The sequence below is a fragment of the Aphelocoma coerulescens genome, chromosome 14, assembly GCF_041296385.1.
Source record: "Aphelocoma coerulescens isolate FSJ_1873_10779 chromosome 14, UR_Acoe_1.0, whole genome shotgun sequence".
NCBI classification, from domain to species: domain Eukaryota; kingdom Metazoa; phylum Chordata; class Aves; order Passeriformes; family Corvidae; genus Aphelocoma; species Aphelocoma coerulescens.
Genome location: NC_091028.1, coordinates 4,920,311 through 4,935,761, shown reverse-complemented (window position 1 = coordinate 4,935,761; position 15,451 = coordinate 4,920,311). Strand labels below are relative to the sequence as shown.

The 15,451-nt window shown below is 38.0% G+C and overlaps 1 protein-coding gene across 50 annotated transcripts in view; it reads right to left on the bottom strand.

The window, feature by feature from the left end:
* Positions 1-15,451, bottom strand: part of RBFOX1 (RNA binding fox-1 homolog 1) — a 1,132,467-nt gene that overhangs the window by 33,990 nt on the left and 1,083,026 nt on the right. For 48 of the 50 annotated variants that reach the window (XM_069030260.1, XM_069030257.1, XM_069030263.1 and 45 more), the window contains 2 exons: positions 12,522-12,654; positions 4,229-4,268 (listed from right to left, as the gene is read on the bottom strand). In XM_069030260.1, coding sequence (XP_068886361.1) covers positions 4,229-4,268; positions 12,522-12,654 — 173 coding nt within the window. The remainder of the gene's footprint in view (positions 1-4,228; positions 4,269-12,521; positions 12,655-15,451) is intronic. The other 2 variants (XM_069030266.1, XM_069030264.1) reach the window with 1 other exon arrangement.

The following is a 15,451-nucleotide window of genomic DNA, read 5'->3' as shown; positions in this document are numbered from 1 at the left end:
ACACCCAGAGCTGCAGAATATAGAAGTTGTCAGTTCCTTTTCCTCCACTCACATGCTGTTGAGATTTAAACAGCATTTGTTCTGCCCACCGAGTAAAACTTGGACTGAGAGAATTAAAAAGAATCAATCCACCCCCAATTTGTGCAGTCTCAAATGCTAGAACAGGCCTGTGTGCAACGTTTGGGGCATTTCTGTATCGTGTTCCCAGAGGTAGCTGCTGCCTCAGAGAAACTCTTAGTAAAATATCCAGACATCACCTGCATTAATTCCAGCCAAATACAATCACCAGGACTGGTCTGGTACCTTTTTGAAGGTACTGTTTGTATCACAAATAAAGATGAGATGAAAAGACATTTCATCCCTACCTATCCAAACTTTTTAAAGGGTATCATGGAGTGTTCCAGCCCACAGAGCAGTGGAAAGAACAACCCACTGCTCCCTGGGGACCCTTTTGCCCTTGGCAAAGTCATTTCTCCACTTCTTGCTCTGTTTCTGTGAGTCACAGGAAATGGCACACCCTTCCATTTAGCCAAAACACAAAAAATCCTTGGTTCCTGAAACAAAAGCTTCAGTGCTATCTGCATATCCTTGCTTTTCACATCAGAACAGTAATGCCTTTTAGGGGACCTGATGGCTTTGAGGGACTTCTACCTGGGGTCAGGGGAATGTTGCTTAGGTAATTACCTTGGCTTTTCCCTTGGGAAACAAATATATCCTCCATCCCCAATTCCATCCTGGCTTTGAGCTAAAGGTGATGGCAATAGCTATTAGGAAATAGTCTCATTCCATACCTCTGACCACAAAAATCTGCCTTATTCTTGCCCAGCAGCATTAAAAAAAAGAAGAAAAAAAAAGAGAAAAGAAAAAAATATATATAAAATATAAAATATAAAATATAAAATATAAAATATAAAATATAAAATATAAAATATAAAAAAAGCAGAACCAAAGTTTTAAACCTATACATGTCTATTTTACCATGGATTCTCTCCAGCTGCAGTATCCCAGGTCCAGAATCCTGGGAAGTTTGGAAAACCTTGCTGTGAGCAGCAGGACTGAGTTATGGCCATGGTTAAACCATTACCCGGCTTCTTCTGAAGCTGGTGGTGACAGGGTGTGGAAGGTTCTTGTGTTTCCGAGCCTCCCGAGCCACATTTTAGGTGTGGATTGATGACTGACACATTCTGAAAACATTCTTTATGACAATGGCAATGAAAAAAAGGGAACAGATTTAAGATAAAGCAGAGCAAAAGTGTAGAGCTATTATTCTAACTGCATATTTCTGAGACTGTTACTATTTTTTGCTTCATTTTGTGGAATGTATTTTCTTATTTTCACAGGTGTCAATCTTCATCTAAGAACTTCTGTATTTGCTGGCAGGCAACTTTAATTCTCTTTTAATGACTTTTTCTCTTAGTGAATCAATACTTAATTTTAAAAGGTCTTCCTTACTTCCTAATAATCTCCTTTATTTTTCCTACTCAAAGGCACATTTTAAAGGGAATTCAATAGCTCAGCTATTTCAGAAGGATTATTACATTCCATATGGAATTATACGAAATATAGAATATATTATATTACGTCTAGAATTATGGCTGTTGATTTTTTACTTTAGACTGTACTTTCCACCCATTTTTATATATGTAATCTCTTCTATTCCACTGGTTAGTATTGAGCAGCTCTGGGTATTTGCTGTTCTTGGTTCACCCTGCAGTTTTTACCCAGCCAGTATTTTTTTGTATCTCCCCTCCCTCCTTTCCCCTAAATCTATGGTTTCTCTCACCAAAGGCTCTGTTAATCCCAAGTTATGCAAAGAATAGCACAGTCCATATTTCTATTGTTTCTCAATGTAATCAGAGAAGAATGAAACCCACTCTGATATACCCATTAATGAATATTTTTGATCTGACTTTTCACTACTGTGTGCCTCTTGTTTTGCTTTCTGTGGTATTTCTAAGGCTCCTTTCTCTCCAATCTACTATTAAACCCTATATCGTTTAAATGTTTTTTCTCCTTTTTTCACAGAGCATTTGTCATTTCACAGAGCTTCAGCTTTGCACTTAAAATGAAAAGCCAAGTAGAACTATGTCATAAACAATTGGGATTTAATAAATAACTCGGTCTGCTGAAAACTGCTACACTAAGAACTAATACATTGTGAATTTTAAGGTTTCACTTGATTTATGCCAGTTCTTTCTATCTCTCACTCCCTCTCCTGCAAATGCTTTATATGAAAGAAGGCACAAATGTGAAGAAAAATTATTTATAAAATAAATATATTTGTATATTATAAAGAAACTAAATTTCCAGAAGAGTGTTTTAATTGTCATCTGCTATAAACAGTCTGTTGCATTAAGAGAACTAAGATATGCAGTCAGAAATACAAAGCTGCAACTGGTGAAAACCAGTGTAGTTATTCCATTTCCTAATGCACACAACTATTGCAGACAACAAAACTGATGCTCTAGGATTAGGAATTTATTCAGTATCTTTCTCATTGAAATCACCCTCCATTTGGAAACAAAATGCTAATGTCTGTGAGAGGGTGTGAGGCCACTTAAAAATAATATTGTCAGTCACCAAAGAGATATTCCTGGCATTCAGCAGCAGTGGGTTCCAAACCTACAAACTCCTCCAGTAACATTTAGTTCCCACCTATTCTCTCCCACTGAGCCCTCCTGAGAAAGATGTCTTCTTGCCCTGCAGATTTCTGGGTTGGTAAACTGAGCAAAATGGTTGTCAAACTCTTTGGACAGCTTGAAGAAACACGAAAATTGGAAGCCACGCTTGAAGAAATTCCACACTGTAACATGTGTCCCATGCAGCTCAAAAATTGTGCAGCAACAGGTTTGGGTGAGATTAGAGCCACTTACTTGGCTTGAGCAAACCTTTGGCCAGTGGGTGATTCTTGTGTTGTAAACAATATCTTACTGACATCAGCACTGAGCACACAGGGAGAGGACTTTACCCTCGCTAATTTATTTTAAATATGTTTTTAAGCCGCACAAATGAATTTTCAGATAAGGATTGGCCTTTCCATCTCCATCAGAAAAACAAAACCTGCTTCATCCATAAATTTAAATTGTTTTCCTTCTTTACATAAAACTTACTAACAAAAATCTGTTCCCTTGGGAATAGTTCTAGAGGATTCCTGATAATGATCACAAGGGATGTTTCCTAGCATTGCCTATTTAATTTTTAATATTCCTACAAATTTCAATTCATCTGTCTCATTTTATCTCAACTGATACTGTACAAGTGGGTTACAGAAAGCTGTCTGGTGAAACAAAGATGTAACTTAGGACCAGATTGCCTTATTAAAATAATAACAAAAGTAAAATATTGCTTACTACCAGTGAAATATTTTACATCTACACATAAGGTATAATACTTAATTATTTTAGAAGAGTGAAATTTAGCCTCAACCCCCTGAAACCTGTTGCATACTCAGACATATGAAGCCTCCTTTTGTAAACTCAAGATAAAAAGTTGGTAAGAAAAAATAATGTATGAAGCATGAAAAAAAAAAAAAGGCAAAAAATTGTAAAAGCATTATTTAAAATTAAATTGGTGAACAATTAGGCACGATGGATCTAGGACTATGAATCTTTCCTAATAAATTATCCACTTGTATTGTGAAAAATCTCTACCCATCTCCTTTAAACTGGAACTATTGAATTTTAGAAGTGCAATTTTGGGAAGTCTACTCAGATTGCAGACAATAAATTGCCATATATCTTAAACTTACTAAGCCATTAAGCTCTACTATCACCATGGCACCTATATATACCCAGGGTCGTCTGGATTTGGGAAACCTGTATCTCTCCATGAAGTACTTTCATACTTCAGGTATTCATAATATTCAGCTTGCCTTGATTTTTTTAAAAAAAAGAGCTTGTGGGGATTTGCAAAAGAATGTTTCTGCTTTGCTTTATATTTTCTTTGAACTTCAATTACGAAGGGAGACGCCCCTCCACACACGCACACACATTTTTCACATCTTTTTGCATTCATTCAGCATTTGATTGAAGAGTTAATTCAGCTCCACTGAACAATGATAGATGTAATGAACAGAAAGGTCTTCCAATGTGAGAGATATTCTTCTCAATTCTTTCTGACAGGCAAGGGATGGTAAATAGACAAAACAGAGTCAAGCTAGGCAGCAAACTTGTAAAAAGAATGACTCTGGTAATGTACAAGGACAGCATGCACATCAATGAATACTTACATAAATGTCTGCACCATAAAATCCATCCTGGTATACAACACTGCAAGGATGCACACACAAAGAAAAACATCCATATTAGTGCATTTCCACATGCAAATGCCACCAACCCCTGCACAGCTGAGGTTAGTCTCTCACAAGAACAGAGGGGAGGGGGAAGGAAGGCACTCTTCACATTGGTTAAGGAGGTTGGTAATAATTATCAGAAGTGAACCTGTACCAAATACATCATCTTATCAAGTATGCCAAATGCTTAGTCAAAGGAAGGCAAAGCATGGCAGGATTGGAAAAGATTTTTGATAAAGTTCAGGGGCGTTTTTCTTCCCCCGTTTTCAGTTTTAAGAAACCACATAGTGACAGCGTTTTTTTCTTTCCTATAAGAATTTTCAGTGGGCCAATCCTACATCCAGTTTCAATACCTTAGCAAAAAGCTGACTCTTGAAGTACTACCTTCTTGTCCTACAATTATACTGACCCTCTGAAATAAAGGGTTACTTCTCATTACCTAGATGGCAAACAAAACACAGCCTAAATTGAACTGGTGAGAGGAGTGGGTGAAATAATTATGCTGGTGGTGTTCTACCCACTAGGTCAAATCTCAATATTCAATGTACACAGAGGTGAGAGAATCCATAGGTACTGCATTGTTGGCTCGATGCACATTTCCAGTAGTGACAACAGATCTGTTGAGAATTTCATGGTGTTCTTCTTGTGAAAAAAATATTAACTTTGCCTACTTGAGCATTTTACAGCTTTGGCAAACATGCCAGTGGTTCTGAGCTCCCGTGTTTTGGTTGGTTGGATACATTACTACTACTGCTCTCAAAAAAATGTGGTAACATTGCTGCTACCAGTTCACCCAGAGATGGTCTCATTTCAGCTAAGATCAATCATCAGTGCAAACAGTGAAAGATTCTAAACCCTTCAAGATAAATGACACAGTATGACAAAGACAGCTTAAATGACTACACTAAATAAAACTGGAACTGCACAACAGTGGCCTACCAATTACACCCATTAGGTCATTCCTGCAATTTTACATCCATTTGGCAATTCTGCAACTTAAGATTTGTATTTCCAATATCGGAATCAACCCAAGCTGTTTCAAGAGGTAAATATGAGAGCACACAATAGGGGTTTTTTTGCAACAATATTCTCAATTTCGGAACACTTTTATCTAGGAATAAAAGTTATTACCAAGTTGCTAGCCTAAACCATTTTGCAATTCCAACAAGAATTTTCATGTCAGAAATATAAGTGATCTATTAAGGTCAATGACCAAACCCCACAGGGCTGAGCTGGTATGTGTCAAGTCAGAATCACTTGAGAAAATCATAAATATGCATACATGCACACAGCGACATAGATAAAACCACACCGATGATAAAATTTTGCTATGGAACAACAATGGGTGAAAACTCAGCTCCACTTAAATCAGAGTGTCTGCCATTTGTTTCAGTAGGGTCAGACCTTTAGCCACATATTTTTCAATTTAGTATGTCTGCAGAGCAAAATACACAAAACCTGGTCTACACTGGCAGCTTGCAGAGAGCTTGTTATTTATGCTGCAGTGTACCTTCATTTTGGTTTTGGTTTGGATGCTCTGATTATTTTAAAACACTCCATGTTTTTCTTTACCTGTTTGCACGTAAGAAATAAAGCATTCCACGTGACTGTGAGGAAGGAGCACACAATCATGAACAGCATGGAAGGACTTGGATGAGATGACATACAAAGAATACTGAGTTTACTGGAGATGAAGGCCCCACAGCCACAACCCTCGGGTCCTCATATCCCTGTGCCACTCCTGCTGGAGATGGGGGAGGAGTTGGGGGAAGGTGGTTTAGGTTCTACCTCTGTTTATAACCCTCTAACTGCACTTCAGTAGGAAATAAATTAAATTCATTTTTCAAGTCAAGTCTGTTTTGCCCATGATGGCAGTTGGCAAGAAATGTCCCTGTCTTTCTCTGAACCCAAGAGATTTTCCAGCCTCCTTTCTTCCCCTGCACTCTTGAGAAGGGGGAAGGAGAGCACAGCTGGGTGAGGGTCTGGCAGCCAGCCGGGGTCAACCCATCACTGTACATTTAAACATCCTACTCTCAATTGCTACTAAATATTGCTACTCAGAAAATAATGTTTTTGAGAGAGCATGTGTGGAAAGGCAAACTTTTTTCTTCCTCCTCTTGGTGATCTGTGGATATACAGCAAAGATGAATAGGGAGTGATAAATTTTTCATTCCTAAGTGCAGCTGGTTGTAATCTTGGACAGGTTCATTCATCCACCTCAGTCTTCCTTCCAGTCATGTACAGACAGAAACTTATTTTGAGTTCTAAATGAAACCACTTCATAAACACTATGCTGAAAAATGTGCCCATCACTAAAATGAGACATATATGCATAACTCCATCATTAAACAAGGCCAATATTAAGATGAAGTGACAATCAGGAAAACGAGTACAACAGTCCCAAGCAGGACTTGCACTACAAAAAAATATCAGCTGATTTTATCTTATTTCCTCCCCATGATCTTGTATTAAGACAGTGATATTAAATAAAAACCCTTCTGCTTCTCCTGAAGTTTGAGGAAAAGTAGTTCTTCACACTTCCATAGGTTTTTCAGAGAATATTTCCTCTATTCAATGTCCTTGTCATTCATTGATTCCTGACCAAATCTTACCAGGGGAGTCAAATGTATTTTCTAACAGCACCCTTCATGAGAAGGACAAAGTGTAAACCACCAAGAACTATGTTTTGCTTTTCCTTCCTTTAGTGTGTAAGTTTCCAAGGATTTTTTTTTATTAATTTGGTTTAATTTTCTTGGCTTATATCCCCCTTTTCTCTCTCTGAAGCTCTAGGCAGAAAAAAAATGTCTTGAGCATGGGAAGAGACTGAAGGCATCACACAGGGACCCATCTTACAACAGCTCCTTTTACACTTTATATTAAAAAAATTATCTTGGTAGAGAGGTAAATCTTGTGCTCCTTGTAAAACAACACAGTGTTTTCAAATAGCCACATCACTGAAATCTGAATTACTTCACCCAAGGAATGGATATGTTAATGCACTTCCTGGAGGCATTAAAAGAACAACAAATTTGGGGGATTTATTCAGATGTATTTTATTATCTTATTGTGCTAAGGAAAACTCAGAGAAGTGAGAAATCTTGATTTAATAAGAAAATGTGCATCTAAATAATATCATATATGGCAATCATTTCCTGAAATTATTTTTCCCTAAATAGGAAACTCTTTCCTCACCAAGTATTATTCATCTGACTTTCATGGGTTTAGCTCCTTTATTTAAGTCTCTGTGTCCTGTAATCACTTTTTGTAACTATATTAACATGAACTCTTTTCTAGTTTAGATTCCACCTTTACAATATCCTGGGAGAACTACATTTGTCTTCATTATCATTTTTCTGTCCTCATCTTTCAAAAGGATTGAGTTGAATAATCTATCAATGACATAAAAAGACAGTCTCTTGATTGAACAAACCTTAGCTGAGTAACTTCCCAGCCCAGGGTCCATGGCCCTCAGCCACACACGTCCTGCACAGGGCAATGCACCCAACCTAAAGCCCATGCAGAGTGATGGATTCAGGGGAACAAGTGGGCATCACAGCCCTGATGTGCTTCCTTGGCACAGGAACCGTCACAGTTCACCATCACCTCTCAAGAACAACTACAAGAAAGCAGCCAAGGAACAAGAGTTCTCTGTTTTCTGATTGCTGAGAGGGTCACCCTCGCTGTCCTACACTGTCCAGCTCTTGGTCTGGAAATCACCTTTTACATGAACCCTTCGATCTAAGGCCTTCATGAGACAAATGATAGAAGAGATGCAACTACAGCCTTATTGAAACCAAAGACAGAATTAAAGGAACCTTTCAACACTCTAACAACACAGTTTTAAGTGGTGTAAACATAGAACTGAAACTCTTGTAAGAGGCAGTTTCAACTTTCTAAAATGTTCTCTAATTCAAGTTTCTTGCCTTTCCAGTTTCAGCATTTTCTGCCATGGACAAGTTAAATTATCTGCTTTGGGGAACTGACTGAGGGCATTGCTGCAGAGAACAAAGCTGGCAGACATGAATCAATATGTGCTGGCAAAAACCACTCTTTGTTCCAACAACTGCACATACACAGAGTCCTAAGTAAGAGGAAGTTTACGTGAGCCCAAGGAAATATAGTGGGAAAAACCCATAACAACCAGAGTAGATATAGCAGCTCATACTAATCTTCTTAAATTTAGAATTCAGAATAAGGGTTGGAAAATAAAGCTGTATTTTCATTTTGAATCAGTTAGCAAGTAGCACTTGAGAATGTTTATTTTAACAAGGGGAACAAGTTTCTCAATAGTCTCTGTTATTTCTCCTCCACACTCCCCACAAATTCTCAATTCTATTTAGGGTTGAGTTTGGGGTTTTTTTTAACCGTTCTTTTCAAACAGAAAAAAGCATCTTGCTCTCCCCTGCTTTCCCAGGAAAGACAGCAGAGGAGGAGATACAGACTGAAAGGTAATTCTATGTTAGCTTCATCAGAATTGAAAGGAGCAGACAGGAAATGTGAAGACAAAGTCATCACACACTAAACGTGTGAAGAATTTAAGGCAAAGGATGCTGAAACAGAAAGGCTTCTCATTAGTTTCCCTACTCCTGCTACCTACTACTGCTCTACCAGATATACTGTGACACTGGGTTTTCTTGACAACAGATTAAAGATCTCTTGTTTCCCTCTCCTGCTGCATCATTTGAGTTTAAGCTCTCCATGCAGTGTAGACCTCCAAACTCTAAATTTCAGCATTCAGTATTCTCACACAAACCAAGTTTACTCCTCATTGCAGTGTCAGTGGGGTTTTATGGTACATACATTACTTACACATAGTTATAAGTAAGCTGCACATTCTTGTATTTCAAGGCATTAGAGATGATGCCACAGATGCTAAAAGTGAAGTACTTTCCATGAGGTAATAAACAAGATGACATCTCAAGGAATTAGTGAAACGTCTCACTCAGAAGGATCCATTAATTACTGGGGTAGTGCCATGTATCTCATGAACAGCAATTCCATTTTCAAATGACACATTTTAAAGCACATGTGCTGTTCTTTGATTTATAAGAAAATAATGGCCTTAAATATGGTTATACCCAACAATTTCCTTCAGACCTAGCAAACCTGCCTGCTGCTCCCCAGTAAGTGGGAGGCACAGCAGAAGACACCTTTTAATAGGAACCACCACAACTCATCCTGCCTTATGACCATAAGACCTAGAGGTTAGATCAAGATCTAAGGTTAATGAAATAAAAGGAAGTAAAAAAAGGTAATTGCAATCTCCAGCTTTATATTTTGCAACTACACATAGGTTCTTTCTTGAAAATAAATATTTTTCTAACGAAACAGTGATGGAATTTAATGTAAATTTATTATTAAAATTATATCTGTCATTACAGAAAATAATTATCTTTTTTTTTTTTTTTTTTTAATGACTGAAAATACTTAAGTAAGAAACTGTTTACTTGACTGTAAGGCTGGGCCCCTTCCTTGAGTGAAAAATAAGAAATTGCTACTAAATTAATTGCAAAAGAGCATTCAAAACTTATTCCATTTTTCTTATCAACAAATGATATTCCAAGTTGTTTGCTTCCTTCTCTAAGCTGATTGATTCTCCGTGATTTCTTTATTATCTCAGTAATTTCCCTTGACTTCTATTCACGTTGTGACTTAAAACCACATTCTCAATTTATTTTCATTGATTGAGGATTTTTTTTTCTGATGGAAATTCCTTACTGCTTCTTTGATGGGTCACAGGACAGAATAGCTGAGCAGAGAACAAAGTATGACACAGAAATTCCACGTTAAACTCTTGTATCAGTGAAGATACCAACATGAGATCTAATATGCCAGGCCAAAGAAATTATGGCAGAATAAAGCTTTATTACCCCAGCTGTGGATCAGTGCAACAGAGATATGTATAATGTCCATACTGATCCATGAATTACTAAAGTGGGCAATTCAGAAAGCAGGGCCTTACTGTAAAGCACAGGTGGATGGAGAAAATTAAATATCTGAACTAAGATCTAACAAATTAAGACTGGGCTTAGTCATTGAAAACTTTTGCAGTTTCAAATGATGTTTTTTGGCAAGGTGAGCCCTAGATTAGCAAGGGCTCCTCTCAGACAGCTGGAAGCCATCAGAGCAATGAGGTGATGGGACCTGTGACTGGTGCAATGCACGGCTCCCTCTGAAGCCAGATCTGGCACGAGCATGAAGGGAATGAGCTTCAGCCAACCGGTCAGACCACCCTGCAGAGGAGTGTGAGAGTGCTGAGCTGACCTCTTGGAAACCAGTTCAAGTTGGAGCACTGCTGGGCCTGACTGCAAGACTTCTGTAGTGACTTACAGCAGGAGTTCTCTGTGCTTACATATCTAACTTACTGCTGAAGATGCTGACAATCAGCAGTACCATTACATGAGGATATACATGTGCTACACTTGGAAATGTAATTCTTTCTGCTGAGTCACTGAACTAATTATAATAATGTGTGTACCACACGTATACACATAGAGCACCCACGTGTAGCCTCTAAAATTAAGGCAAATTTAAGTTAGTTACGAGTAAGGAACTATTTACTGATTTTGCAAATACTAACCAAAAAATATTGTCCAATTCAAAAAGTGTCACACACAGCTGGTAATTATTTTCTTTTATGCCTTTATAACTTTGTATTTAAGTAAGGTGTGATGTTAATGACATCATGAAACTGAGTGGCCCACCTTGTTATCTCACTACATATTGCACTCTATGTTCAAATTGAATAATTTATTTTTAAACAAGGTAGAGGTGGAGAGTCTGCTTTCTTTAGATGCAATATCCATTTGGTAGCTGAGGAATTCTGATTGAAATCTGAATGCAGGGCATTGTAAGCTTGCTTCCTTCATCGCCATGTACAAATGCCTGGACTGACTCTAACTGAGAGTATGGCAACTATAGGATAACTTTGGTGGGACACCATCCTTGCCCAAAGGTTACTCAGGCAAACTTCAGAAAAGAATCTGTTCCTCCAGTAGTAGCAATACTGTTTTGTTTAATAAACTACAAAAAACACTCAAATGAAACCACAGAATACACTTTTACAAAATAACCCGGTTCTGTGGCATCATTTTTATACTAGTTTTTAGAACACTTTATTTCTTTGAGATGGTAACTCCCCAACATGAGGAATGGTCAACATGACTTTCTTATATATCCCTGAAAACTCAGCCCAAAGGGAGCCAAGGAGCTGCTGAATGGGATTTCAGTGAGGGCAGGGAGAGATAAAGAGGGGGAGAGAGAGAGAGAGGGAGAGAGACTGAGATCACCTTCTCTCACTGCCTGTGCCAACCCTTCCTGATGCCTTTCCAGAAAGATCCAGCAGCTCTATAGAGAGGTAGTGGCAAATCAACTTTAAGGTTTTATGACAAAATATTACTCTGGCCTGGGATCTGCTAAGTGTTCTGATTTTCCAGATTTTCCAATTTCTTAATAGCTGAAAATCTTTTGCTAATGTTATTAGGGGTTCTAAGTATGACATGCAGCATACAAAGCCTTTCTGTGACAGCCTTGGCAGTGCTTCAGGAGAATTTGTTTCTTCTTCCTTTCCCCTAAAAATATACGTAAAACCCAAACAATCTTCTGAAATAAAGAAGATTATAGAGTTTCTAGAAATTAATACTATCAACTCCTCTTCTTGGTTCCTTAGTTGCTTCCTTACTACTTGGTTTTAGTAAATGCAGATCACCGACAGTGAAATCTTAAGGCATTATTTAAGCAAACAAAACCCATGGTCCTGAGAGAAGCACCCCAGATTTCTATCATGGCAAAGATGGCAACTACAAAAACTAAGCAAACTACAATTAAAAAAAAAATATAAAAAAATATGTATATATATATCTATCTATAAATGCAGCACTAAGCTTTTGGATGCAGAGAACTTTCAGCAGGCGATTTGAAGAAAAAGAAGTTAACTCGATCCAACCTCCTTAATAACCAGATGTTTGCAATCATCAAAAATATACCTTTAGCCGAAACAATCTCTCTGTTCCAGAGCGCTCCGTTTGCAGGAGCATTTACATAACAATATGTGACATCTGAAATGCTTAAGGCCACCAAGCATGGCAGTACAAATTACAGTCATTTTTCAAGCCGCTGTGCGAGGCGCCGGTGCCGGGCAGGCACGACCCGCATGCAGCAGGGCCGGGAACAGTGCCCAGGCTCCCGGGATCCATGCTGAGCCAGAGGTGAGGGAAGCCGAGCTCCTTACCCGCCGTAGGCTGGAATGGGAGGAGGGGGAGCTGCTGCACGGAACGTGTTGTACACCGTGCGACCTCGGCCTCGTAGGTGGGCACCTCTGTAGGCAGCAGCTGCAGTCGCAGCAGGGTAGGGAAATCCTGGCACTGCAGAGGGAAAAAACAGCGATTAACGCGCCGTGTCCGTGTTCCGGAGCAAGCAGCGGGGCTGTGGTTATAGAAAAGCTTGCCTGTAGCTGGACAAGGGAGTCACCAAAGTCTTTTAAGTCATCTTTTCGCACAAATCTCTGCATGCAAACAGCAGGCAGCAAACTGGGAATTTGGATGGCAGTGTCATACATGGATCTGAGTTTCTCAGAAGACACTATTAAAAAGAGTGTTGACTGGTTCAGCCAACACTACTACCAGGAGACTCCTGAGGTCCAAGTTCAGGCTCAAATTTATAATGTCAGAGATATTTGCATCACATTATTGGATCTGTCTTCTAAAGTCAGCCCTGTTTTGAGTGGGGCTGAGAAATTAGAGACTTAGGTGACCTCAAGTCATCTAAATTATCCAGTGGTTTTGCCAATTGAACAGAGCCCTGCTTTTGCTCAAGAGCTGATTATTAACTGGCTCTTAACTGTGTAATAATGGAAGGAGTTTTCCCTCTCTTTTCTCTTTTTTTTTGGGCTTGCACCACGTACATAACAGTACCTTTTATTCCTCAAAGGCAAGAATTGCATATTTTAGGAATACATCTGAATCCATGTAATATTCAGACCAAACAGAAATAACTTAATATATAACAAAGAAACTAACTCAGATATTTTAGTATTGTCATTGGAACTGTGAACATTAATTACCATTCCATATGAGACTTAAAATATTTTAATCAAAAAATTGAAGTCAAGAAATCAAACATTATTAATACAGTATTAGAGGTTTTCGTTCTGTAAAACTCTTCTCTTGAGAAGTTCTGTAAAACATCTCTTGATAACTTTTTAATTGAACAAATAATAATAAAACATCAAAACAACAAAGAAAATTTCCCACTTTGCTTTCTCTGCCAGTTTTTTTAAGCAGTGCTTCATTTCTTCATTTTTCCTTTGTACATATATTGCGTGTCAACATTACAACAGGTATTTCTTGAATGAATCCATCAGTGAGACAGATAAAAATCAAATCCAGCTCTGTTGGCACTCAGCTTACATAAGATGTACTTCAGTGTTGAATTTTTTTTTTTCAATATGTAAATAAAGAAATAAAACAAATATTGCTTAGCAAAGCCCTAATAAAAAGCAAGCAAATGGAAATACTGATGTATAAAAAAATTTCAAATCTGAAATATGAATTTATTTCAGTCTTCATTGAGCATCAAATTTTAAAAGAAGCCTTGAACCTTGAAAAAAGGAAATGAAAAAATTCACAACTTTTAGGCCTTGCTGGCTGAACATGTGAAGGCAAACACTGTAATTATGGTGATTTCTCTATTACTGCCTTTCTGCTGTAGCTTTGGGGCTTTGCTAGGTCCCTCACACTGACAGAAAGGTTACACAGTAATTCTGCAAAGATTTACGTGTCTGTGATACAACATAAACCAATCTTATGGCAATACAAATAAATTAGATCTGTCTCAGAAACTGCAAATACCATATTTTAAAAGGAATATGAAAGGAATGTGTCAAAAGCAGAGAGATGAACTTGCAGAACTTGATATTCTGTTGATAACTCTGCAAGCAACTGCATTTAAGAAGTCTTAAAGGAATTGTACTGGAAAACATCTCTTTTAGGGAAAAAGGACATATACATTGTATATGTGAAATTTGGATGCTGTAAGTACTTTTGCATACTCAACAAGATGGAGTGTGGACTGGTGTAAATACAATAGTGACAGAATTATGACCTTCTGTTGGAACCACGTAACTGTTGTCCTTTTCCTTTCCAAGTATACAGCCTTGTATAAAAATTAATGCAATATGCAAAGGAAAATGCAAAAGATAATTTTGCATAATGTTCAAAGAACTAGAAGCCTACACACTCCCTCCAGTCTTACAACTTTTCTTTGGGCATCCAGCTTTTGCTCCTTCCCAAACAGAGTCATTGGACTAGATGGAGAACTGATCTAATCCAGTCCAGTTATCTTTGTGTAAGTGATGTTCAGCTGTAGTCTGCCTGTCTTAGAAAAATCACTCCTTTCCAACTAATAGGCATTTCTAGAGGTTTCTCCAATAAATTGATAGCTAATTTATGTCTTAAAAAAAACAAAAATGAAACTAAATAAATAAAAAGAAACAAACCCAAGAAACCAGTGCTGAGAAGAGTTTGCTTAGGCAAATGGATTTAAGAGAATGGCCAGGAAAAATTGGTATCTGAAATGGTAGACATGTCAAATGATAAACTATAGTCTTTAGGGACACTCTTAAACTCAAAATTAAGAGAGATTTCTCTGACCCAAATGGCAATTACAAAAAAAAAATAATTCAGTCTTACAACCTTAGAGTTTCTTCATTTGCATCTGTAGCTTTCTAACTATTGATAGAAAACAGACTTCCACGAGAACAGAAGTGGTAGAGAAAATCCAGCAAACCCCAAAACAGCCTAAGCTCAAGCAACGTAAGATACGAAACACCATCCTGGGCTTGCAAGACATGGCCTGGAAAGCCCTGCCCAGAGATCTGTTACAGTAATTAATTCCTTGTAATGAACACCGACATTTGGCAATAGTTAACAGCAGTTGTCCTAAGCAATCTTTTTGCTGTAAAATGTTCTGTTGAAATTAATTCCCAGTTAACTCCTGCATACGGCCACACCCCTCACACGTGTGGGAAGACTGGGCCTATCTCTTGGTTTCTGGAAGAAATGAATAAATATAAGTCTAATTAAAACCAACTGGAAATTGTTGGGAGACACTGAGGATATGCCTCTGTGAAAGAATGAACTTCTAATGTGGCAAACATTTTTT